Raw genomic sequence first — 26760 nt, forward strand, 5'->3', positions numbered from 1 at the left:
GATCTGATGTGAATGCTAGAACTGGTGGAAGAGAGATGAACTTACATGTTGGACGTTGACTGGGAGTTGTTACAGCTACCAACATCCAAAATTACAAAGCAGGCAACCACTAAAGTCTTCCAAAATGGTTAAGGAACAATTTAGAGAAACTGATGTAGCCAAACGAATGTAAGTTAGGCTCCATTCATCGGGGGGGGGGGGGGGTAAGTTAGGTTCCATTCATCGAGGGGGGGGGGGGGGTTAACAAGTGGAAAGATTACTGTGATTGGGAGGCAGGGGAGGTCATATTCAACGGGTGAACTAATTTAGTAATTACTATGGCTATCACTCACATCACATGTGCCCAGTCAAGATCCAAGAGAAGCTACACTTTTGTTAATGTGATGTTTAATATCAAGGATGATGCATTACCCCTCCCCCTCCTCAAAACACAACTGTTATCTTTAATCACATACCATGGATGTATTACATATGCATCCATGCTGATACACATTTCAATTTAAAGGTACAATCAACAAATGAATTATGAATATGGTACTAGATGAGTTTGAAGTTTACAAGTATTTACAGTGATTATTATTACCAAATTGGCCCTTTAACATATGTAATATGATGTATGCTTCTTCGAAAGAAATTATATTTACAATGTATACTTATATTAAAGTTACAGTGGACATTGTATTGTGAAACAAAATTTTGTCCTCTTCTACAGGTGAATAATTGGCAAACGTTCATTGTGGTATTGGGATACTTCCATGGTGGTATTAACTTCACATGTGAACATTGATTTAGAATAGAACAGCAATGCATTGAAAAGTATAATTTTGACAATATAGAAGGAGGGGAGGAATATCACATATGTCTGTCACCATTCATGTGCATGTAGGCAGTGGTCAGCAACCTCTGAGAATGGTCACCAGTTTTTTCCCCAGTCACCCTAGTCCAAAGAGGCTGTGACTTGAATATGGAGTCAGATACAGGTATATTTGGTTAATGTGACTCTGATCTCAGTTAGAGATCTAAGTGGTCTCAAACTTACGATCAAACACTGATGTCAGCACTTGTGAAGTCATTGCCAATTATTTTCTCCCTGTACAATATGTAAAATTGTCAATAAATCAGCTTACTTCTCTCTCAACTTTCAAAGGCAGCTTGTCACATGATCTGCAATCAATTTTTCAAACTGCACAGCTCAAAAAAGATGACTTATTCTCAAAAACCTGTCTTCCTGGTTGTGATTGAGACCACTTGGATCTCTGACTGAGAATGAGTACGTCATTCTAACCAAATATTTGACGCTGTACTCAAGTCAGAGACTTAGTCTGACCCCCATCTGCCACCAAGCAGTGTTGGGGGGGGGGGGCACATTATCAGTGCATTGCTGTTACATTCACACCAATGAATTCTATGAAGGCATGAAGATGACTGGTCCCTAGTATTCACCATAATGATATAGTATACTATACATTATCTTTTACATTACAGAAGCCATGTCTGTTTTGGTGTCATGTCATCAGAAGAAATGAGACAGGCTGCCCATCTCCAGTGTGTTAGTAAAAATTTATACACACAAGATACTCGCAAACCAGTGTCATATGGAGTATTGGACCATCGTATGGTAAGAACAGAAACACTTGAAATATATTTTATGTAATATAAACCATATACCAAGTATATGCTTATAAATGACATAGCAAACAAAGCAAAAATTGGAAATCTGGAAGTTTGTTGTATTTTTTTACCAACCAAGAAACAAATGAAAGTTAAAGTTTTGAGTAGACAGTGTTGCATTTGTCTGTCGTTGCATGATTTCAAATAATCAGAATCTATGAATGCTGTGTATTGTCAGTGTATGTATCAAACAGTACTAGTGTATTAGCGAAGTAATACCACACTATATAGAAATCTCTAACCAATCAAAACCTGAAATGCAGCAGTCGATGGTGCTGAGATTATCAAAGTGATTCAAGGTAGAATTTCTGTATGAATGTTTATACTAAATGTAAATGCAGTCACAGCTGTTTGTAACTCACATTTAGCAAACATGGCTCTTCACTGAAAAGATCTGTTACTCTCTATGCAGTGCCTCCTTGTAGCCGTTACCCTCTTCACTTGAAGGAGGGTAACAACTGCAAGGAAGCACTGCAATAGGGAGAGTGAAAATCTTCATCTTACTCAGAGCTTCAAAATACTTAGTCTGTAAGGTACACCATCATGGGGCGCCCTCACACATCGGTCAACCTGTCTCACTCTATGTTAAAAAACATTTCCATGCAAGCGATCATTTTACTTTTCTATATCCGGTTGTAATTTTCCTGTCATATTGTTAATTTTTCAGGGCACAAGTGAGAAGGACAATCCTTGTGATACATGTGGCAAACATTTATCTGATTGTATTGGTCACTATGGTTTCATTGATCTCGAACTACCTGTCTTTCATATTGGATACTTCAGATCAGTTATATCTATTCTGCAAGTCATCTGCAAGGTGAGTGCTCTTTTTGATATATTCGATGCAGTTATGTTCATATTTGAAGCTATGGTTACCTGTGACATGTCATATTCAGGTTACCAGCTACCTCACAGTCATTTCTGAAAGAAGTGTCAAGGGGGCACCCCACATGATTACAAGTGAGGGCTACAACAGTCAACAAAATATGGCTAAAACACCTCTGTGAGTTCCTAAAATTTCTCATCTGAAGCAGCTAGCAGAATCTTTTGACTGGTTGAAAATGTTGTCAAAATCCCAAAGTCAATTTGATTGGATATATTGCACCACACCTGCTACACTAATATGTTGATGAACAGGAGATTCAATACATCTCCTGTGAACAATATTACAAGTAAGTTATAATTTCTAATAAAAGAGTTTCAAAAAATGTTACAGTTGCAGCTAGTGCAGCTTTAAACTTACTTTTAACTTCTGCAGTTTTCTCATATATAAGTTAACCTATATTGTGTTTTCTTTCACCACAGACATGCAGTAAAGTTTTACTCCCTTACGATGATAGGAAAACATTTCTGGATATGCTGAAGAAACCCAGTCTTTCATACCTTCAGAAAAGAGGCATGAGGAAAAAAGTGAATGAGAAGGCGCGCAAAATACAATATTGTCCACATTGTGGGGCTCTAAATGGTATGTATTACAGCAAGTTTTTGTAAACAGTTGATGAAACTGGAGAAAAGAAAAGGGAAAAAAAAACACCGTAAAGTGGAAAGAATTCTTTGCGACAGTATTACAGTGTTGTGAGAATGAATGTTCATTGACTCTGGTTACTCATGAAAATTTTAACTCAGAGTGAAAAGATTTCTTGGAAGTGAATTCCCAAATTTTCACCGACATCTAGTCAGTATTATCAGGGGTATGCAACATTATTCTTGTTCACCATTGACCTATGTAACTCATAGTTATTGTTAAAAAGACAGGAATCACTAACCTACCGAATCCCTCCCGGGGCGTATCAGTAACAGTTGTGATGTTGAAAGCGTACAGTTGATAAGTTTATAGAATACACTATATTTGTTGTTCAAGTACATTCAACCTGGCTTGTATTAGGTATTGTAAATATCATTATTGGCAAAACTGGTATAAGTTTGTGTACTGTTTTGGTTTTGTAGTTATTTACTGTTGTCAACCTCTTTTTGAACTTCAGGACAAGTGAAGAAATGTGGACTATTGAAGATTGTTCATGAAAAGTACAAGAGTAGTAGAAAGATAGTTGATCCAGTGGTATCTGAATTCCAGTCATCATTTGGTACAGCTATAGATCATAATAAAGAAATTGAAGCCTTACTGAGCAGGGCACAGGTATGTGCAATAATATGACGTATTCCCATGATGCATGAGTACAAATGTGGGTGTACTCAGGGTATTGGCATAATTGCTTGTAGTGTTCTCTGTGACAGTACTTTCATGAGTGTGGTGAGTAAAAGTGCAGCAGAAAACACTGCAAGCACAAGTGCAAATACTCCAGAGTACCCACTCTGGCACTCATGCAGCATGGGTTATGTTATTATTACATATATTTATCTGAAACCATAAATTTCCATAACAATGACAGTATGCAATCACATGTTTTTGTGTAGAGTGAACGATCACCTCCTCATTTGCATATCATTTGTGCACAGGTACATGTATGCCGTAATGTTTTTGGTATTGCACAACAGTGCAAATACCACCAGTATGTATGCAGTGCAAGTAATCACTGGTACATATATATATATATATATATATATATATGTATGTATGTATGTATGTATGTATGTATGTATGTATGTATGTATGTACATACGTACGTACGTACGTACGTATGTATGTATATATATATATATATATATATATATATATATATATATATATATATATATATATATATATATATATATATATAATTATATATATATATATAATTTCTTTTCTTTTCCTTTTAATTGTATGTCTTGCTACATGTAGTATGTTCTTTTCAGCGCTCCGTTTGGTCAGAATATTCTAGTTTCAACATGCAGTATTTAATTTAGTAAATAATGAAACTTGAAAACAACCGTATGTTTATGTTATATTAAGAGGCTATTTTTGTTTTCCTTCAACAGGAAAGTCTGAATCCACTCGTAGTTCTGAATTTATTTAAAAGGATTCCTGATGAGGTGAGAATTATGTTAATTTTAATATCTGTCTGTTGCTATGGTTTTCAGTTATTAAACATGGTGTTTTAGTTACAGTCAGCATTTGGGTAATCTACCTGACTTTATACACAGGATTTTTATTTGTGCTTGAATGATATTGTCCAGGGCCCAAAATGGCCGACTTTAGGTTTAGGTTCTGTTCTATAATACCAACAACTTGAATAATATAAATACTGTTTTGTGCCCTGGATGACTGTGTTGTGGATTTAAGTAACAATATTTGGGGAATTTGATCAGATAACCACCTCTCTTTTATCATGGTTCATATAGCTTGGGAAGAACACATATTTATTTGTGTCTGCAGTGGTCTAATAGGGTGAAAGCTAGTCTTTTCGTTTGTAGAATTTATATATTTATTAGCATAATTCTATAATAACTACATTTGTTGTGAAATGCAATTAGCACCTTGATTTTCTCTCATGTATTTGATGATCCCTCTTGACTTGATGTTCCCTCTTGACTTGATGATGTTCCATCCCGTAGGATATGCCATTACTTATGATGAACCTAGAAGCAGCTCGTCCACAGGAATTGATACTTACACGTTTACCTGTACCTCCATTATGTATCAGACCCTCTGTTGTCACAGATCTCAAGTCTGGAACGTAAGTTGATGACATGTTTTCTACAGAATTGAGAAAGGAATCTTTAGTATGACAATGTCTTGGTAATGAGTTGTATTTCAGTCTGTCTTGATGTGTGCAGATTTTTTTTTAATGTCAAAAACTGCCAGGTTAATTTTGTGTGATATTTCATGTGGATGTTATGTACTTGAATGATGGGAAATATTCTAAATTCTATTTTTACAAATTGGGAAATGGATTTCTAGCACAACTGAACTTAGGTTCAGCAGTATGGGCCTTTAAAACTCAAAAGCCACATGGCCAATTACCTTGATATTTGGTGGGAATGTTACTTGGGTTGTCTAGTTGGGAAATTGTTCAGAACTTATTCTCACGAAAAATATGCCTATTGACCAAGAAATAAACACTGGTTTCACGAAGTGAGAAATAGGCTGTTTCCAAAAACCAGAAACTGAATATATTAATCCATTCTCTTTTCTCAGAAATGAAGATGACATAACAGTAAAGTTGACAGAAATCATATTTCTGAATGATGTTATTCAACGTCATAAACAAACTGGAGCCAAAATGTCGATGATAATGGTAAGCTACTTCCTTCATATTGGATTTTAACCTCAAATATTGGGACATGTTACAGAATTTTGTGGTTTATCTCAATATTTAGGTTTTATACATCAATGACATGATTCACATGTGTTTTGAAAGTTCCCCAAAAATTTGTATGTAAAGGCATGTATATGTGTGTGTCAAGATCTCTGTGTAATGTTATACTGTTTTTTGTTTTCTATCAGGAAGATTGGGATTTCCTACAGTTACAATGTGCATTGTATATCAATAGTGAACAGTCTGGTATTCCACTGAACATGCAGGTAAATACCATATATTACTGTCACAACATAGGTGTTAGTCTGTAATAAGATACACTGTGTCTGGCGCCCTCATGCATCTGACAAGCCCTTTCACAGACCATTGAGGTCAGCATTACACATAACTGCATTTATTGGTGTTTACACACAATGATTAGATGATACTCTGATCAAAAGTAATAGTCCCAATCTGAAGGTATATAGGCCCATATTTATGGATGTAGATTTTTGTTACATGCTACATGTATGCAACTTGAGTTTGAAACCCATGTTCTGTCGAACGTAGGTAATTTTGTAGCCTGGGTTATGTGTATCATTTTATGAAGAGATTTGTGTTTAAAAAACAAGTATTTGAGTTGTTTGCAAAACAAGCTATGTCTGTTTATATCCTTCAGCCCAAGAAACCAACCCGAGGTTTCTGTCAAAGGTTAAAGGGCAAACAAGGTCGTTTCCGTGGCAACTTATCTGGTAAGAGGGTGGACTTCTCTGGCAGAACTGTGATTTCTCCAGACCCTAACCTGAGAATTGATGAGGTGAGTCAGCGCAAAGTTTTGTGGATTTCTATTCTGAATATTTTCATATGGACTTTTTGACATTGATAGTGTCCTTTTTTGTACCAAGGAAAATTTGCATGTCAGTTATGCCATGAATATAGCACTGAGTAATTTCATGTATGTTCTCTCAACATCCAGGTTGCAGTTCCAGTTCACGTCGCAAAAATTTTAACTTATCCAGAGAAGGTAAGTTCATACCTGAAGAAGCCAAGTCATGTAATGATGTCTATGGAATAGAGAAAAAAACTAAGATTTCCCCATTTTACCAGATTTTCCATAATTTCCACTGATCCACTCAAATGTTTAATTCTTTTTGCAAAATATTCTATAAACAGAAAAGTAAGCATAGGTCTATCTTCTATGAATTTCAAACATGGTCATTTCCAGGAATTTAAAACTGCTCTCATTTTTTTATGCAAGGGTAACAAGACTAGATTATTTGTTGTCATATAGAGTGTGACAAGACTGTTTAGTGTTTACAGTAGTGATGGATTCATGTTAACATCATATTTCCCACAATGCACTATTCAAGATGGTGGGTTTGCAAGTTTCCTGTTCTGTCTTGCCTAACTTTCTGTATCCATAGGTTACCAAAGCAAACATCAATTTGATGAGGAAATTGGTGATCAATGGCTGTGATACCCATCCTGGTGCTAATTTTATACAACAAAGGCATACCAATCTAAAGAAGTAAGAATCTATACCTGTCCATTTTAGTTTTTGTTTTTTGACTTTTGCCATTTTGTGAGAGGAAGATGAAACCTAAATTTGAAGTACTCCAAAACCTTGAAAAATGTGAAGGGTATAGATTGCTACTGTGTGAATGAAGTTACTGGTTGCATTACTGGTATATTGGACAAGATCTTCACTAGTGAACATATTTTTGCGAAAAGTTATTTAAATGTTTGCTTTCTCCTCGTTTCTAAGTGATCTGAAAGTGTTTTACGGGAACAGTTGGTTGCATTCTCAACCACTAAGATCATTCTGCTACCTTTCTTTCACATTGTGATGTAATTTTTAGGAACTCTCAGAGTTGTTTTAGCCACAGCCCTCATTTTTCCTCATATGGGACACCCTCTTCAGACAATTGTTTGAAAATACCTGAAGTGTAACTGGCATATGGTGTATTAACAAGTTTTCATATTCCAAACATTCAACACAAAATATTGCAACTACTACCAGTTTAAATTCATTATTGTTGTCACATTTTTTTGAAAAGATAAACATTTTGTAACAATATGTCAATCTGTTTTCATTCAGATTTCTGAAATATGGTAACAGGCAAAAAATAGCTCAAGATTTGAAGGTAATGTTAAAATGTTCCATATTCTGAATGTGATGAGTACCAAATGTGTGACAAAAATGTTGAAAAAACCTACTATTGCAAGTCTATCGTGTGAGGTGGCCATACTTTAAATGAACTGTTTTCCATTTCTCGTACTATTTTACATGATTATATGTGCTAACTTTTTTGTTTTAGTGTTGAATACGGATCACAGTTACAAGTAGTGCATGTAGATTTAAGACTATGTTTAAACTATTCTAGTATGATGTTCTCATTGATACATGCCATCAATGAAATTGTCATTTATTACACTTTCACATGAAGTTATCTTCGAAATGATATCAGAACTTTAAAAAAAAAAGCAAGTTTAAAATATATGGTAAGGTCAACACATATTTTGGGAATTCCTATAAAGTGCCGTATCTGTCTTGCTTTCTTACAGTATGGTGATGTGGTGGAACGGCATATGATAGACAATGATGTGGTATTGTTCAACAGACAGCCGTCGTTACATAAACTTAGTATCATGGCTCACTTTGTAAGTCATTGCCCTTTTTCGTTTTATCTCAACAAATACAGTTACTTGTCATTAGTGAGCACCTCAGTGTACATGACATGGATATCATAAATAAAGTGTCTAATATACGTTAACCAGTGTTATAACTACATGTAACAATTCTTGAATTATTACGTATCATGCCACACACAAGCCAAGTTGAATGCATTCGAACACAAAATATGGGATTTATACCCTGGTCATTCTGCTGTGCTCTAAATATGAGTCAAAATGTTTGAAGTCATTACTTTTCCCAATTTGTTCCCATAAATTATGCTTGCAGAGTTATAAAGTTTTCAGTTATTACCCAATATTTTTCTTCATTCAGCTGGAAAATGCTCATAACCTAAGGGTTTTGTCCACTGCCTTTCTTTCACACCATAGTGACAACGTCAATTGGGTCTTGTCGAGTCTAAATTATCCAATAGAAACTGGACACTTAGTACTTCTTTTCCATTTCTACTCGTAGGCCAAAGTGAAGCCATTCAGGACATTTCGGTTTAATGAATGTGTATGTGGGCCGTACAATGCTGATTTTGACGGTGACGAAATGAACCTACATCTACCACAAACTGAAGAAGCTAAAGCTGAAGCTCTCATCCTCATGGGGGTAAGCTATTGGACAGCTGTAAATACTAATAGTTTGGTTGATAGATGAAGTGTTACTTTGACTGAACATTACAGAACACCAATTCTAGTAAAGAAAACACTGATTTTGGAAAAGACGTTGTTGTAACCATTGAGTCTTTTACATAGTTTAATGTTACTTATATATTATGACAACAACATTACAAACATTTCCCTCAAATTTGACATATTCTTCATCAGAGAGCCAATTTCAAGCACCTGGCAATATGTGATGGATTACCAACACTACACACTATTGTCTGTCTGTTTGTTTGTTTGTTTGTTTGTTTTTGTCAAACGCTGTGTTGGAGCCAGCATGATTGGGCCAAGCCTCAATTTCAAAAACCATATATTTTTGTGTGATTTTTACAGACAAAATCTAACCTAGTTACACCAAGGAATGGAGAACCATTGATAGCAGCTATACAAGACTTTATTACAGGTATGAACATTGGAAGGATAAATGTGTAATATCAAAAATGTTACTTTTCCCACCTAATGACGGAAAGGGTAATAAAAACAAAAGAAAACTGAAAACTAAGTTTTTCCCTGAGCTTTGATGACTTAATGAACTCAAACATATATGATTTCTTGAGACAATTAACTTAGAAATATTTTGTTGTTTTTTGTGTAAATCATGCCTCATTTTGTTATTTCCTGAGAAAAAATCACACTGCAACAAAATTTTAACCTTTTCTGTCATAATTTCCTTACGGTAGAATGGCAAATGTATTAAAATCTGAACTGCAAAACAGAGATAAGTGTGTAACTAATTTTGGCACACTGACCAGAGCAATTTCTGTACAATAATATGCAACTTTGTTGTCATTTTCTAGGTGCATACTTGCTGACTCAAAAGAATACATTCTTTGACAGAAGCAGAGCAGCTCAGATTGTAGCATCTATGCTATCAGGAAGAGATCAAAAGATACACATAGACCTTCCACCTCCAGCTATATTTAAGGTAGAGTAAAACTTGTATATCCACCAAAGATCAGTCGAATACTGTAAACCTGGAATTTTGCACTGGAGACTTAGTTATTTTTGCTTATTTTGCTAGAAAACAAGTAGTAACTATTTAAAAAATGCCTGAAAACAATGTACCAGTCTAGTAATTAGTACAAATTAGTCTTTGAGAACGAGCTGGACTAAAATCGCAACTTTTTTAGAGAGAAAATCTATGTTTACAGTATCTGTCAATTTCTAGCACTGCATGTATACACCCATCAAACTGCATTTAACAAACTTCAGTGTCATATATCATTTCTTATATATCCTTTCTATACATTCTCTTCCAGCCTGTGAAGTTATGGACTGGAAAGCAAATCTTTAGTCTAATTTTGAAACCCAATAAGAAATGCCCCATCAAAGCTAATCTGAGAACCAAAGGCAAACAGTATAGCACTGATGAAGATCTGTGTCACAATGATTCATGTAAGTCATTGACTATCAGTATTTTTAGGTTTGGAGAGAGATTTGGAGGGTAATAGATGTTGGAGAGACAAATACACAAATACACATACAGACAGATGGAGACAGAAAGACAGATGGCAATACATACATGCATGCATACATACATACATACATACATACATACATACATACATACATACATACATACATACACACATACATACATACATACATACATACATACATACATACATACATACATGCACACACACACACACACACACGCACACACACACACACACACACACACACACACACACACACACACACACACACACACAGACAGACAGAGATACAAAGATAGAGGTGGTACTTCAGTACACCTTGTAATGAGGATAGAGACAGACATTGACTTTGCCGACAGAAACTTTATAGAATGTTATTGTTTGTCATTATACATACATATGTGTTATGCCTTCCTTCCTCAGTTGTTGTTATACATAACAGTGATTTGGTATGTGGTGCAATGGACAAGAGCACACTTGGCTCTGGATCAAAGAATAACATATTCTATATATTATTGAGAGACTATGGTGAAGAGATTGCAGCCACAGCTATGGGAAGGCTGGCCAAAATCTGCCCATTCTTTCTCAGTAAGTGAAAAATGATTATTTTAAAGTAAGTTGGTTAAATGTTTACAAGCTGATATGAGAGTAGAATTAAAATATGGTTACAGAAAAACAGTTTTACAGCTGAGCTATCGTAGAGATTGGTCCTGAATGAAAGAGTAATCCTTAGTATCCACAGATTAAAAATGTAGTAATCCAAGGTCATGGAATGCAAACAATAGAGTTTAACCAGGATTAACTTTGAACAAAATGATTGACAGTTTGATCAATATGCAATATATGGATGACTTAATCCTATACAATGTAACACATGGCAATATGCGATATATGGAGGACTTAATCATATACATTTACAATGTAACACATGACTGCAATGGATTTTATGTGTCCCAGGGAGTTGAGGAAGTATAAAGGGCTGTTGTGCTGCTATAGATCTGTGCCAGGTACTTTGAGTATCATGTAGGAAACTGGGATATAAAATTCTCTGTATTTCACCAATGTGTATGATGCTATAAGTGGACCAGATTTAATATGTTTAATTTGTTGATGTCTTGTTTTAAATGCCAATATCTTACCTTTCAATTCCCTTCAACAGGTAACTTTGGCTTTTCTATCGGTATTGGTGATGTGACACCAGGTCATGGCCTACTGAAAGCTAAAATGGATCTCTTATATGCAGGGTAGGTTGTCAGGGTGTATTCAGACATATCTCTGACATGCACAGTCCAATTTCAATAAAATTATATTTCAGATGTGAATTACCACTGCCGACTGTGTCCTCTAAAAAGACTTGTTTTAAGTAATTAACAATTGAGATGTTTTAGGGAGGTTGCTTTCTTTTCTTCTGATCAACCATCCAACTTATTATTTTGAAGTTCTTCAGATGATAATAAAACAAAATAGGAAGAACTAGAAATGCACCATACTAAAAGTTGATATGTGTTGTGTGTGTTTACAGGTACAGTAAATGTGATGAGTATATCACAGATTTAGAGAGTGGTAAACTCCAAGCACAGCCTGGTTGTACTCCAGATGAAACTCTTGAGGTAAATCTATGTGGAATTTTCACTATTTTGTCTTTGTGTAAGAATTTTAAATACCAGTAATAGTAAATTTTCCATTTGTTTGATAATGCATTTAAAGCATAGCTTTATTGTACTATGCCACATTAGTGCCCTCGTATAGGCAAAGGCCCAATGTTTTTGTTTTATGTTTCGGGGAAAAAATTCTATTTAATGTCTTGCCCCATGACTCGTCTGTCACCTCATTATATATTTACCAAAATATAAGAAAATGTGGCTGGCGATTGTGTTCCAGGTACTAACTACAGCATATTGGAATGTGCTGAATGTTACCAGATAGTTGTGGGATGGGTCCAAGCCCATATTAACATCAGCTATTTTGTAGTTTCAATGTGTAAAAACTGTTCTATTAACTGGAAAGTGTCTTGTTAAAAGGAATTGATATCATTGTTGGAACAATGGGGATGAGACAGAGAGGAGTATATAATTGTTTTCATTAATATTTTCTCTATAGGCTGTCATACTAAGAGAGTTGTCTGTTATCAGAGACCATGCTGGCAAAGCTTGTCTACGTGAACTTCATAAGAGTAATAGTCCTTTGACAATGGCTGTTTGTGGCTCAAAAGGTAGGTATCATATAAACCAATGTACTACTCCCAGGGCTATGGCAAAGCCAGGCTCTTTTTTGTATGTGATGTCATGTCTTCTGTTCCACTTCCAGCCAGCCCTTTGTTTGGTTTATTTACATATCTATGTTTATGTCATGCATGCATATGTATGTTTTTAGATCTACTGAAGGCAGATTATGCATAAGATTCACACTTACGAATAACTCAGAATTTCAGAATTGTCATGATTTTTTTTTTTCGTCAGGTTCATTCATTAATATATCTCAAATGATAGCCTGTGTAGGGCAACAAGCCATCAGTGGAAAACGTATTCCCAATGGTTTTGAAGACAGAGCTCTTCCACATTTTAAACGTCATGGTATGTATGACTAGATTTCTCTTTTTGTAACTATTATTTCATATTTGGCTTTACAATGTCTTTTTAATATCAATTTCTCTTGATCAAACCGACTCTATCTTTGGCTCTGATGTGATGCAATAATTTTTTTAAAGAAATGTATGCCCTGTATTGTCAGATTTGAAGGGAAGCATTATGTAACTGATGGCCAGCTGGTGACATAGTGTATTGTATTTGGTCAGACAGTATATCATTGCAAAAACATACATCAAACAGTGCACAGTATTTTTCTGACCACAATTGGTATTTTTTGACCCCCAAGGCATCTAGACTGTTGAAAAATGTGGGTAGAATTAGTTTTTTGTACCATGACCAAGGGCTCTAATTTCTTATTATGAGTAATGTTTTGTGGTAGTGATGCAAGAACTAACTAAATTATTATTATGATGTACCGACCTCATGAACATATTAGAGGATATTGAAAAGTATATGTTTATGCCCCCCTCTCCATATACATGTAAATATGAATGATCTTGCATTTTTTTCAACCTGATGCCCACCCCCATCCTAGGAACCCCCCCCCCCCCCCCTACATCCCCATATTATTTTTAGGGTGTGCAAACCTCTATTTTCATACATTGGTCAAATAAATTTAGTATTTTGTAACTATCAGTTATTCATCTTTTGTAATATTTATTGAATTTTTTGTAGCAAGAACACCAGCAGCTAAAGGTTTTGTTAGGAACAGTTTTTACAGCGGACTGACTCCCAGTGAGTTCTTTTTTCATACAATGGCAGGCAGAGAAGGTAAGGTTGCACAGAATTTACACATTTACTGTGAAGTGATGATATTAAGGGAAATGTCAACAACTCAATACAACCATTGACAGGCTAGCATTAACAAGCAAAACTTGTTACAAACAGGGAAAGTAAACAAATGAATTGGGTTTATTAACACTTGACACAGCATGTTGGAACTAGATGTGTATTATATTTCATGGTTTGATAAGAACAGTTTTATGACATTTACATGAACATGAAAGGCCAGAAGAACTTGAAATGTGTCGGTGAATGTGAGCTGTTATGTATTTAAAAAAGGCCATGATCTTGTCACATGATGGCATGGTTATACACTGTGTCTGTGTACTGCCAAAAAGTGACTGTTTCAAACAAGTTTTGTTTTTGTTCAATTTTTTGCTCAGTCATATAAATTTCAATGTCAAGTTCTGTAATTTTCATATTTTGTTCAATGTCAGGTTTGGTGGATACTGCTGTGAAAACTGCAGAAACTGGATACATGCAGAGAAGATTGGTCAAAGTAGGTGCATGGTCGTTTGACAAAAACCTTTTATTAAAGTTATCAACAAATATTTTGTATGTTATGTTTTAACATGTTCAAATGCAATAAATACGGTAGATATAATATATAGCAAATATCGTAATATTAAATTAACTCAATCTAGATTATTCCTGTTTGCAGTTTAGTTGCAACTGTAGCCACTTTTTTAATTAATCTGTCTGTCTGTCTGTCTGTCTGTCTGTCTGTCTGTCCGTCTGTATCACTATATCTGTCCAGTGATTTCTCAGCCCAAAGCATTGACTGTTTTCAAACCTAGCACAAGGGTGAGCTACTGTGTGGGTTATTTTGTATATCACTTTGTTGTCAAATTGCAGCGAATGGCAGTCTTGAGTTAGGAATTACGTGTAATGGCTTTCTACTGAATTCTGGGGAATACTTCACATCTAACTTGGCATGCTGAATGATCCAGGTTTATAACATGTTAGCATGTCTCAAAGAGTGTCAAATTTTAGTCTCGTGAAGTCCAATACAACCACTATGGCAAATGCATGTTAATTTCATTCTTGTCAATTTCAGTCTCTTGAAGACCTCTGTAGTCACTATGATACCACAGTACGTAATTCACAAAGTGACATCATTCAATTCTGCTATGGCGGAGATGGTCTTGATCCAGCTGCCATGGAGGGAAAGGAGAAACCTGTAGACTTCAACAGAGTACTTGAACACATTAAGGTATATGCCGCTAGTATTCAACTAAAAGAAAATCGATGTAGTCACTCACACTTTTAGTAATATACCACAATTCCAATTGATGAATATCACACCTTCTGGAAAGGAGACCCTATGCAATCTGTCTTGCAGCCAGAACCTTTTCATGAAACTTCAAGTATATGCTATGAAGATACTGTAAATTTGAATACTAATGATATATGTTGGTCTGTCAGTCTGTGAATATGTCTCTCTATCTGTCTCTCTGTTTTGCTTCAAAATACCCTACTAGTACTACAATATACTAGTATGTCGTTTAATACATTTAGTATTATATCTTTATGTTTCATTCAGGCCAAGTTTTCCAGTCGGCAGGAAAAAGCACTGAGCAGTCAGACCATCCATGACAAATACCGTACCGTTCTAGAAAGTAGTGACTATGCAATGGTCCATAAAGATTTCAAACAGGAACTGAGGTGAGTATGTTGCACTAGATTAGAAAACCTCAGCTGTATCAAACTTATACTCTGCAAAGGTGTACATTTACATGCAAACAGTTAGGTATATTAGATATTGGAAGTTTAACACACAGCTTCAGTATCACTCATTCAGATAATATTTGTACTGAAAATGGGCAGACAAAACAACATGGCTTCCTATACCTAGCATACAATTATAACCTGTGAGGATGCACTGCCCAATATCATTGCAGTGTATGTTGGAAGAACAAGAATTAGATTTATTTGTGAAATTGATGCCAAATTACTATAAATAAGAACCATTTACAGAACCGAGGTAACCATGACTACAGGAAATAAGGCAATAATATAAACTTTGGGTTCTGGAGTCATTTACTGGTTTTTCATCACTAAAATTACGCCAAAGATTGCCAAGAAACACTGACTTGAAACTTGATTGTCATTCATTGTTCAGCGAGGTCTTTGGCTTGGATACACATCACCTCATGGGAGTCAGCAGACATACATTATATATACTTGTAGTAGAACATAAATGTAAATGTTCTGTTATTAAATTCTTTTATTTCCTACAGTGGTATCCTTCTTTATTAACATGATACACACCTCAATGTGTGTGTAAACTTTGCTTAAGAAAACTCCTACCCATTCTCAGTTAAAATTAAGAAAAATGTTAGGGGTGATCGTACACATTTTTCAAATAGATTTCATTTATCAAAATTATGCCATTTTTAGAATCCAATATGGCCACCAAATACTATCACAGTGTTATAACGAGATGGGAAAATGAAAGATTATCAATTTCCTCAAAACAAGATGGTGAACCTGAATTTGTTTTATTGTTTCCAAAGGATCTGAAGCAAGCTTCCATATGGCAAAGTTTGAAGAGATTTTGATAACTTTAATTTTTGGTGAAATTCATCCCCAAGGTACATTCTACCTTAATTAAAGTAGGGGTTTACATAGTAGATATCTAATGTCATGCCAACTATTACAGTAGCATGTAGATCAGTACCACATGAAATTTAAACAATCACAATTTTCTATGCAACAGAGATTTCTTGGAGAATCTGGCCAAGTCCATCAGATCGTGTCGTCAAGCGTATGGTGTAGATGAAGAGGAAATGGAACCTAATGGTAAGTAGAAATATTAATTATGTAGGGACAAGTTTATTAACATTGTGATTATGTAATCTCAAAGTCAGGTTCTACTCTGTGACGTATACTATATAGTAATGTCCCAATATGGGTGTTAGCACCTTTAGGATCAGCTGGTAATCTGCCTGACATGAGGAGAACAGATGACATCTATACGTGCAATCAGTTTGGCCGATGATCATGTGACAGAGAATTATTGTTTTCAACAAATATTTACAGTGACATGATCAAAGAAATATATTTATGATTCAAGTGAAGTGACATACCATAAACCTCTCTTCTCAGTCAGATCAGGGTTTTATGATATTATACAGTGTGTCATTCTGATAATAGTGGTCAAGTGTACACAGTTGTGTATGGAATAAATAAATTCAAGATGATATATACTGTTCGGCATTTCTGCATTTAGCAATGAACTGGTAATGTATGCTAATACATGTATGCTGTATGCACACACACCTACATACGTATGTCTGTCACTCCATCACTCAGGCATAGCAGCCAGCTGGTGAATAAATCAGTCACAAATATTTATGTTCTCAATATTAGATTATGTGTGCTAAATTTTTGGCATTGTCATCACTTTGTTTTCAAATTCCCTCTTTTGTTTATTCCTTGTCCCTCTCAGTTGTGTACCAGCTGAAAAGAGTAACAGAGACACAGCTTAAAGAATTCCTAGCTCTATGCAAAGAGAAATACATGCATGCTGGTATAGAGCCAGGTACTGCCGTGGGTGCTGTGGGGGCACAAAGTATTGGTGAACCTGGAACACAGATGACACTCAAGACCTTCCATTTTGCTGGCGTGGCTTCCATGAATATCCTTTCAAATTTTGTTGTGGTATACCATATGCCTATCTTTGACAGACATAAACAAACTCATAAATACATCATGTGAATCCACATCAAAGTCACCCACCAGCTAATGTTGTATCAATACATGTTAGTTTGATAGTGTGATCAGGATAAAACTTTTTGTCACCTTCAAAGCCAGTTTGAGTCGTCCACCACTGATAAAATAGCATTCTGATCAGTAGCATCTCTAGATAGCTGCTGCAAGTGTTGTTTTTTCAGTATTGCACTGCAATGTGAATACCAATAGTACCAATAATATGTGAATCAATGCAAGTAATCACTGGTACATTTAGAGTAAGATAACTCATGGTTTTGCTATACTGACCTTGACTTCATCATACATATTACATTGGGAGTGCCTCGTATCAAGGAAATCATTAATGCTTCAAAGAATATTAGTACACCTATTATTACAGCTCATCTAGAGGTTGAATTTGATCCTGAGATTGCCAGGATTGTCAAAGGACGTATTGAGAAGACATTGCTTGGAGAGGTAAGTTTTAGTTTCTGTCTTAGTGAACTTGCCAAAGTAACATTTTGTTTGTTGTAAACCAAAACTACACCCACACAATGGTACTAAATATAAGACTCACATTGCCTGATTATAGTGATAAGCGAAGTTGTAGTGATGATGATGATGATGATGACAACAATGATGCCGATGGCAGCGGCAGTGGCGGCGACAATGATGATGATGACAACGACGATGACGATGACATTGTGCAGGTAGTTTAATTTTCATTGTAATTTTCCCATTTCAGAGTAGCATATACGCCATCTTAAATTTGCTCAAGAATAATATGGTATGGTATTCTGGAATGATTGTAAGTTGTAGATATGTTTTCACATTTTCTTCCAGGTATCGGAGTACATTGAAGAAGTGTTCCTACCAGATGAGTGTTTCATTTTAATTAAAATGGATCTAGAGAGAATCAAGCTCCTCAAAGTAAGTTGTTTTCCCAAATTGTTGTATATTTAGAGTTGTGATGGTCAAATGATTACAGGGGCTGGCTCAAATCTGTACATTGGTGGTTTGAACTTCATCACTCCAGTGTGTTGCTGATTGGCTTAAAGGCATATGTTTCAATCCTAGGTCAGCACTTAAGTGGGTACTCTGCCCAGTAAACTTAGGCTAATCTGCGATGATTAACTGTTAGTGTTGTCCTCAGATTGTTCTTGGGCAAGATTTGTGTATAATTTATCAATGAACTAGAGATAATTTATATAAATTTTATCAATTTTCATAATTGTGTTTCAGCTAGAGGTGAACAGTCACACTGTCAGGCAGTCTATAATTGCATCTAAGCTGAGAATCAAATACCAGGTAGGTGAATTGTCAGAATTTGGTAATGAACTATACAAAATTCAAAAAAGCTTCCAGGAATACTGACAATGAAAATACAGTCTTTTCTCTCTCTCCATTCAATGTCCAAAATCAGAAGAGAAGTATTTCAGTTAATTTCTAAACTGTAGTAAGGTTATGCTTCAGGCCCACAACTGACTGGGGTGGCTCTATGTGGTAAATTATTCGATACAAAACAGTCTGATCTTTGACATGTAAATTAGATGAAATATTATTTTGGTTGAAAAATGAGCCCCATTTGTGTGTAAACTGCTTCCAAACATGTCTGGGGTGGCTCTATGTGGTAATTTATTTTATACAAAACAGTCTGATCTTTGACATATAAATTAGATGAAATATTATTTTGGTTGAAAAATGAGCCCCATTTGTGTGTAAACTACTTCCAAACATGTCTGGGGTGGCTCTATGTGGTAATTTATTCGATACAAAACAGTCTGATCTTTGACATGTAAATTAGGTAAAACATTATTTTGGTTGAAAAATGAGCCCCATTTGTGTGTAAACTGCTTCCAAACATGTCTGGGGTGGCTCTATGTGGTAATTTATTCGATACAAAACAGTCTGATCTTTGACATATAAATTAGATGCAATATTATTTTGGTTGAAAAATGAGCCCCATTTGTGTGTAAACTGCTTCCAATCATGTCTGGGGTGGCTCTATGTGGTAATTTATTCGATACAAAACAGTCTGATCTTTGACATGTAAATTAGGTAAAACATTATTTTGGTTGAAAAATGAGCCCCATTTGTGTGTAAACTGCTTCCAAACATGTCTCTTTCTTTCTGTCTTCATCAGGACATTAGTCTTCATGGTGAAAGCATTGTATGTGTACGACCAGTAGAAAGCAGTAAAAGTTCTATGTATTATGTACTACAAGCCCTTAAAGAAACTCTACCCACTGTTGTTATCCAGGTAGGAATATTGCTAACACTGTACCATAGTGACTTGGTTGGTTGGTTGGTTGGTTGGTTGGTTGGCTAGTTGGTTTTTGCAAGTGTCTATGATAAGTGACAGAGACAGTTGACTGCAAAACTTCCAGGTAGTCTGTACAGTGAATAGTATTCTATGTAATGAAGTCTGTGATAATAAAGTTTACAAGAGTTAAATCCATCAATGAGTAACAAGGAACTTGCAATCCAGACTGAGCATGCTCAGACGCAAAGGACTATGGGATTATCTGAGGTTATCGTGTTACCTAATCTGGAGCTACCGATAAAATAAACCTCCCACAATGGTCAGGGTGACTATTAATTGATCATTTGTGGTTACAAACAATATAACAATATTGTTCATAATACTAATTGATTAACATTTAGTGTCACATTTCCCATGATGCAACATTCAACATGGCGGGTTTGCAAGTTCCTTATTCTGTCTGTTTTCAGGGTGTTCCTACAGTGACCCGCGCTGTGATTCATGTAGATGAACAGAGTGGTAAAGAGAAATACAAACTACTGGTAGAGGGCGATAATCTGAGGGCTGTCATAGCAACAAGAGGTAATTACTTCCATGACAAGTTTTATTGTAATGTCCTTCCAGACATTTTTTACACTTCCTATTAAAGAAATATGTGTATTCAAGGAAAGGAAATAAAATATAAAGGAAAAACTGAAGACTATTTTACTTCACTAACACCAATAAAAATGTTACATGCAAATTATCTCATTAAGATGCATAAGGCCATGATGTTACAAATCACACCAACAAATGTGCTCGATGCAAAGACATATACCGTCTTCCTGATATTTAACCGAGACATAATGCTTTCAGTTTTTACAGTATTGGTACAGTTTGTCATAGAATAATTTGTATCATAATACTTTTTCATAATCCACTATCCAATTTAACAACATTCATGATGGTGTGCCTAACATTTCCAAATTTTTCACTAGTTAGCCCACAGTGGGCACCAACCGGAGGGGGCTATTATGTTAGCTTCCATTCATGTGTCTGTCCGTGTGTGTGTGTGTGTGTGTGTGTGTGTGTGTGTGTGTGTGTGTGTGTGTGTGTGTTCACTCTCATACTTCTGGCATACACCAACTGATTTCAACCAAACCTGGCACAAAGGTAACATACTACATGTATGTGAGACACATGCATGTCACTTTGTTTTGCAACCAAATTAAATATGACTGAATGGCGGGAAAACTCAACACAACTAAAATTTACATCCCTGGAAATACCCTTCAATGCTTGCAAGAGTCCAACAAAGTATTTCCATGTTAAGATTGCCAACATGCCAATCATCTTATACAATACAACACACTAGTTGGGGGCTATGTATTTCAGTGAAGGCTTGTTTTATTTAGTAAATTATGATGTTACATTACAGGTGTGAAGGGTACACACACCACTTCAAATAACACAGTTGAAGTGGAGAAGACATTGGGGATTGAAGCAGCTAGGTAATGTCCACTACATGAAGACTACATGATAGAATAGCTTTTAAAGTGTGATTGATAACCTCACAGAAATTTTGTCTTTTTTATGCAACCTGATCAAGAATTTTATGATGATTATTGCATGATACAAATGAGGTTCTGTACTTATAGGAGGTGTTTACAGTGCTGACAGTCATAGTGTGGTGTTAACTCTGTAAACAAAGAAACCACAGTCATATGGTTAGTCCCCTCTATAGGAGACTCTTACAATGGGCTGCATCTATTCATCTGTCCATTCATTTGTCTTTTTGCCATTCAGTAAGTACTTGAGGGGACAGGGTGTCCTATGAAGATTTGTTTCTGCTTGCAGCAAGCACCCAAATGAGTTTATTGTTGTCTCTGAAATCAACCACCACAGCACTACATCAGACAATGATGTCTAAAGATACATGCCATTAGTGAAAGATTACAAAAAAATTTGTAGTAACGTGTAAACATCACATTTAGTCATGAGGGGAAGCATTTGTCATGTAACAGTTCATAGTTTGCAACTGGCATGATGAAAACACATCAATGAAAAACATTAACACAACAGAATGCTGGCAGTACAGTACATATTTCGATCATCAAATGTGCAAGAATAACAAGGAAGCATTTGTGTTGTCATTTTTTTCAGACAAACTATTATCAATGAGATTCAATACACAATGGTTTCCCATGGTATGAGTATCGATCACAGACACATAATGCTATTGGCTGATCTCATGGCATACAAGGTAATCTATCCAATCATATTGCTCCTTTCATATTGTTTGCAATGACTCTGAATGACAAGTTTAGCAACAATTACTGAAGAAATAGTTTATTTGAAAAATGAGAGAACATCATTTCTATGTGTTTCTTCACCATATTCCCTACTATGGTAGCTGCTGAAGATATGACCAAAGATAAATGAGATCTTTGGAGGAAAAAATAATTCTCCAGCTAATAATAATAATATTACTTTTTTTGTCTGTTTTAGGGTGAAGTGCTTGGTATAACAAGATTTGGATTGGCTAAAATGAAAGAAAGTGTACTTATGTTGGCGTCTGTAAGTTATAATTCATATTACTCGACATCTAATCGGTAGTTGACAACTCAACACAGAGAAGTGGGTGATTAGATAAGAGAATGCAGTTGCATAATGAATATCATCAAGTCATCACCACAATGGGAGATGTGGTGTTAATGGGAAATACAGCTTGGTGCTAAGATGCCTCTGTGTATTTCCTTTTCTTGTATCCCATTCTGAACGAGTATAAAATTGGTGTCAGATTCAGATTCAGCTAGCGCCATATTGAGTGTCAGATTCAGCGTCAGATAGCATCAGATAGCCTCAGATCCGAAGAGACCCGACAGACTCAATCAAAACTGAAATAATACTGTTGAGACTACAGGGAAAGATTCTGTTTGACAACCTTTTGATGGAAGATGGAATGTCTCTGCTTTCTGTCCATTCTGATGACTTACATTACACTAAGTTAGTTAGTTAGTTTGTTTGTTTGTTTGTTAGTTAGTTTATTTCAGTAAAACTGCAAGATCGACAGCAGATATACAAATAAAAAACTGGTACAAATTGTTGAATTACTTGGATAACCCACAGAGTCCAGAAGTAGGGAAAACGTGGAGGCAAACTAACTAATAACGAATAAACTCACTGTTTTCTGTTTTGTATACTAAAAGTATATTGTATCAAGGATAGATGCAGTCAAGTTTCTGAGAGAACGCAACTTACATTTGTAATTATATGCTTTGCCATTGGACTGGGAATGCAACAAATGTACAACCTGCACACTTAATGTGATCACATTATATATTTTTCCTCTCTTACTTAGTTTGAGAAAACAGCTGATCATCTTTTTGATGCTGCATACTATGGACAGGAAGATGCTATCAATGGTAAGGAATAGATGCCAATGATGAAGATAGTACTGAATAGCTGAAACATGTGACTGAGTCACGACTGTTGGCAAAACATTTTGAATGCTGTAAAGCTTGTGTTTGCAGTTTTGTGTATAACTAGCTAGTTCAAGCAATGTCTTTTAACATAGTTCAACAATTTTTTTCTTTCAAATATCGGTATTACACTTCATTTCTGTAAAATAATGCTTATTTTCTGATGAGTGTCAAAACGGCTTGTATTTAAGCATGGCAAGAAAATCTCAGTAACTTTATCTGTACACAATAAAGTACATTGTATGGCTGTAGAGTTAGTCTAAATGATAATTTTACTTCTTTTTAGGGACTGTATTACATTATCTTTTGTGTATATCTGTATAACTTTGCTTGTAGGCTCAACATACTATCATTTTAATATTTACTTTGCCTTATGTTACAGGTGTTAGTGAGTGCATTATCATGGGTATACCTATGACCATTGGAACTGGACTCTTCAAACTACTTCATAAATATCCTTTTTTCACTCCATAAGGGGAGGTATCTGTTGGGGTGTGTGTGTGTGTGTGTGTGTGTGTCTGTCTGTCTGTCTGTCTGTCTGTCTGTCAGTCAGGCTGTGTCATCATTTTCTCAACCCCCCCCCAAAAAAACAAAAACAAACAAACAAACAAACAAACAAAAAACAACAACAACAACAACAAAAAAAAAACGGTGGCCCAATTCAAAAGTCAGCTTTACTACAGAAAAATATATATTGCCAAAAAAACAACCCTATATTGCAGTTCTTTACAACTAGATGTGGACTTTATACACAGAGATCTCACATTGGAGATACTAAATCAGCAGGGCTTTCCCCTTCAATCTTGATTTGGAGGAGAAACAGTGTCACCATGATTGCTGGTGGGGTAGGGTGTGGGAGGGGTGTCCGCCTTCCATGGTGAGCACTGTTCTGAAAATACATGGTATGTGGAGTGAACATTGAGTGAACAGCAGGCTGTTGTAACATTAATTCTACAATCACAACATTTTGAATAATCAAAACATTACGACTATGAAATCTATCTCTCTGTCAACAAGATGTATGTGTTTTCATACTAAGTTCAGACTACAAATTTGAGTTTCACTCTGAGGCGACACAAAGTAGTAAAACTAATAAGGTGGATTTGGGACTCCATTCACACTGAATTTTTGTACCTGACACAGATCACATGCCAAAGTCAACCCAATATTAGCATAGCCTTCATTTGTTCCAATAATTAGCAGCAACCCTGAACTTTAACCCTGGAACCCTCTTTATCTAGGAAACTAAAATACAATTACGTAATCAAATGGAATTTTGTGTCAGGACACTACAGATAAGTCGAAACCCCCCCCCCCCCCCCACTCAGAGTCAATATTAATTGTTCATATATGGTTTTTTTTTATGTTAGGTAGGACTAGAGTCGACCCAGAGTCGACTTAACTGGCTAAGATATAACTCTATCAATGACTTTCCATTAATTAAGGCAGTTGACAGAGATATAGATATATTTTTTAAAAATGGGTAGCATGTGAAAAGGTCAAATCATTCAAAGACAAACGTTTCTTTCCTTAATTCATAATTTACAGCAGAGAAAGACTCCAAACCACCTAAAAGATCTCTTTTATTTGATACAGGAGACTTCCATGTACAAGAATCATAGCACACAAGAAAGCAGGAAATATGACTTGTTTGTTCAAGCCATGAACTTCATTCAGCTGACGCTAGCCATGTTCAACATGATGGAAATCACTTATTTACAAGAAGCTTATGTTTATTAGTCTATTCAAATTATGTAATAATAAAGCAAATTTATACTGTGCCTGTTCTCTGAAGCGCTCCAGGCGCAGACACAGAGCTATTAGCAAAATGAGTGGATACTGTAACTGAGAAACAATTTGAAAACATGGAAGGATGTAGAGAGAAGTGTGTAGGTGAGTGAGAGTTAAGATTGAAATAGGTAAGTTTTACGGGCAGCGTGAAAGTAAGACTTCGAGTGAGAGTGATGAAGAGTGTGAGTAAGTCAGTTCCAAATTGAAGGAGCTGTGTAAGAAAAGGAACACTCACCAGTGACAAATGGTGTCATTAGGATGCGGATTAGACCTAAGTTGTACTAAACAAACACTATTTTTAGAGAAGTTTGTTAGTGATTTTTGGTTTTGGTTGATGTCTATTTAAGGTAAATGTCAACCAAAATAGTCTTAAATTCATATCTTGACAAAGACTTGTTTGAAAAGATTTGTAAATGACCAATATTGTTTAACTATCTTTTCTCATGACAGCATTTACTTGAACCATATTTACTGATAGGTAACTCTTTGGTACTCTGCTGTACTACGCCCCTTGTTGGTGTTTAACTCTTTGATACTCTTCTGTACTATGCCCCTTGTTGGTGCTTTCATAAGTGTCTGCACCACCTACCAGGTAGAGAGAGAGGGCTATGTCATCAATGATTGAAGGCTTGTCATGATCAAGAGTTCTCGCACGTACGTTTTTTTGTGAACAGAATATACAATTGCATACATTTTGTAAATAAAGTACATAGAACCTAAATGACATTAAGAGTGTCGTCAATCATACTACATGTATGCCAAGATTATGCAACCCATAACACCCGTCACCTCACCCTAAGCCAATATTATGCAACCCATAACACCCAAGTCATTGCATCGTATGCCAATATTATGCAACCCATAACACCCAAGTTATTTCATTGTATGCCAATATTATGCAACCCATAACACCCGTCATTTTATCATATGCCAATATTATGCAACCCATAACACCCGTCATTTTATCATATGCCAATATTATGCAACCCTTAACACCCGTCATTTCATCACATGCCAAGATTATGTAACCCATAGGACCCGTCATTGCATCGTATGCCAATATTATGCAACCCATAACACCTGTCATTTCATCGTATGCTAATATTATGCAACCCATAACACCCAAGTCATTGCATCATCTGCCATTGTCATTTGTAAATGTTAATATCAAAGGTGAAATAAAAGTGTTATTACTTGAGAAACTATGAGCCTGATCACTAATTATGTAACCAATCTGGAAACAGTTATCACTACAGAGCAGGTAAATGGGGGGAGAACCCTGATTAGTAATTTGCTGAAATCATAGGTTGGAACCAACTACATGTACCGGTATTCTCTAAAGGCCGAGGGGAACCCTGATTATTAGGTGAAATCTTATTAGGGTGGGACCCACTACTCTAAAAAGCTCTGGTTAGAACATACCCTGATTATTAAGAGAAATGATAGAGTGGAACCCACTACTCTATAATGGTTTGATGAGAACCCTGATGAGAACTCAGGTGAAATTGGTTGAATTTGTGGTCTGTGACATACTGGATTAGATCACGT

At 35.7% G+C, this 26760-nt stretch overlaps 1 protein-coding gene across 1 annotated transcript; it reads left to right on the forward strand.

Annotated features, from left to right (window-relative positions):
• Positions 1 to 40: 40 nt before the first annotated feature.
• Positions 41 to 25892, forward strand: LOC144443905 (DNA-directed RNA polymerase III subunit RPC1-like). The gene is made up of 40 exons (XM_078133509.1): positions 41 to 168; positions 1486 to 1618; positions 2339 to 2488; positions 2977 to 3136; positions 3654 to 3808; positions 4591 to 4644; positions 5167 to 5288; positions 5750 to 5849; positions 6059 to 6136; positions 6529 to 6666; positions 6826 to 6873; positions 7274 to 7377; positions 7948 to 7993; positions 8415 to 8510; positions 8998 to 9138; positions 9528 to 9597; positions 9992 to 10119; positions 10454 to 10589; positions 11057 to 11221; positions 11793 to 11877; positions 12156 to 12243; positions 12734 to 12845; positions 13093 to 13206; positions 13897 to 13992; positions 14442 to 14503; positions 15062 to 15217; positions 15548 to 15669; positions 16724 to 16806; positions 17456 to 17644; positions 18023 to 18174; positions 18541 to 18627; positions 18940 to 19005; positions 19841 to 19957; positions 20431 to 20542; positions 21378 to 21450; positions 22103 to 22202; positions 22448 to 22516; positions 23301 to 23364; positions 23804 to 23873; positions 24968 to 25892. The coding sequence occupies exons 1-40, from the start codon at positions 125 to 127 to the stop codon at positions 25041 to 25043; spliced, it is 4161 nt and encodes a 1386-aa protein (XP_077989635.1). The 5' UTR covers positions 41 to 124; the 3' UTR covers positions 25044 to 25892.
• The last annotated feature ends 868 nt before the right edge of the window (positions 25893 to 26760 follow it).

Source organism: Glandiceps talaboti, chromosome 12 (genome assembly GCF_964340395.1).
Source record: "Glandiceps talaboti chromosome 12, keGlaTala1.1, whole genome shotgun sequence".
NCBI lineage: Eukaryota > Metazoa > Hemichordata > Enteropneusta > Spengelidae > Glandiceps > Glandiceps talaboti.

Excerpts from the sequence above, each read along its gene's own strand:
- LOC144443905 (XM_078133509.1), top strand. The coding sequence starts at position 125 with ATGGTTAAGGAACAATTTAGAGAAACTGATGTAGCCAAACGAAT. Across the intron at positions 3,137-3,653 it reads ACATTGTGGGGCTCTAAATG|GACAAGTGAAGAAATGTGGA; the intron begins GTATGTATTACA and ends TTTGAACTTCAG. Across the intron at positions 5,850-6,058 it reads CCAAAATGTCGATGATAATG|GAAGATTGGGATTTCCTACA; the intron begins GTAAGCTACTTC and ends GTTTTCTATCAG.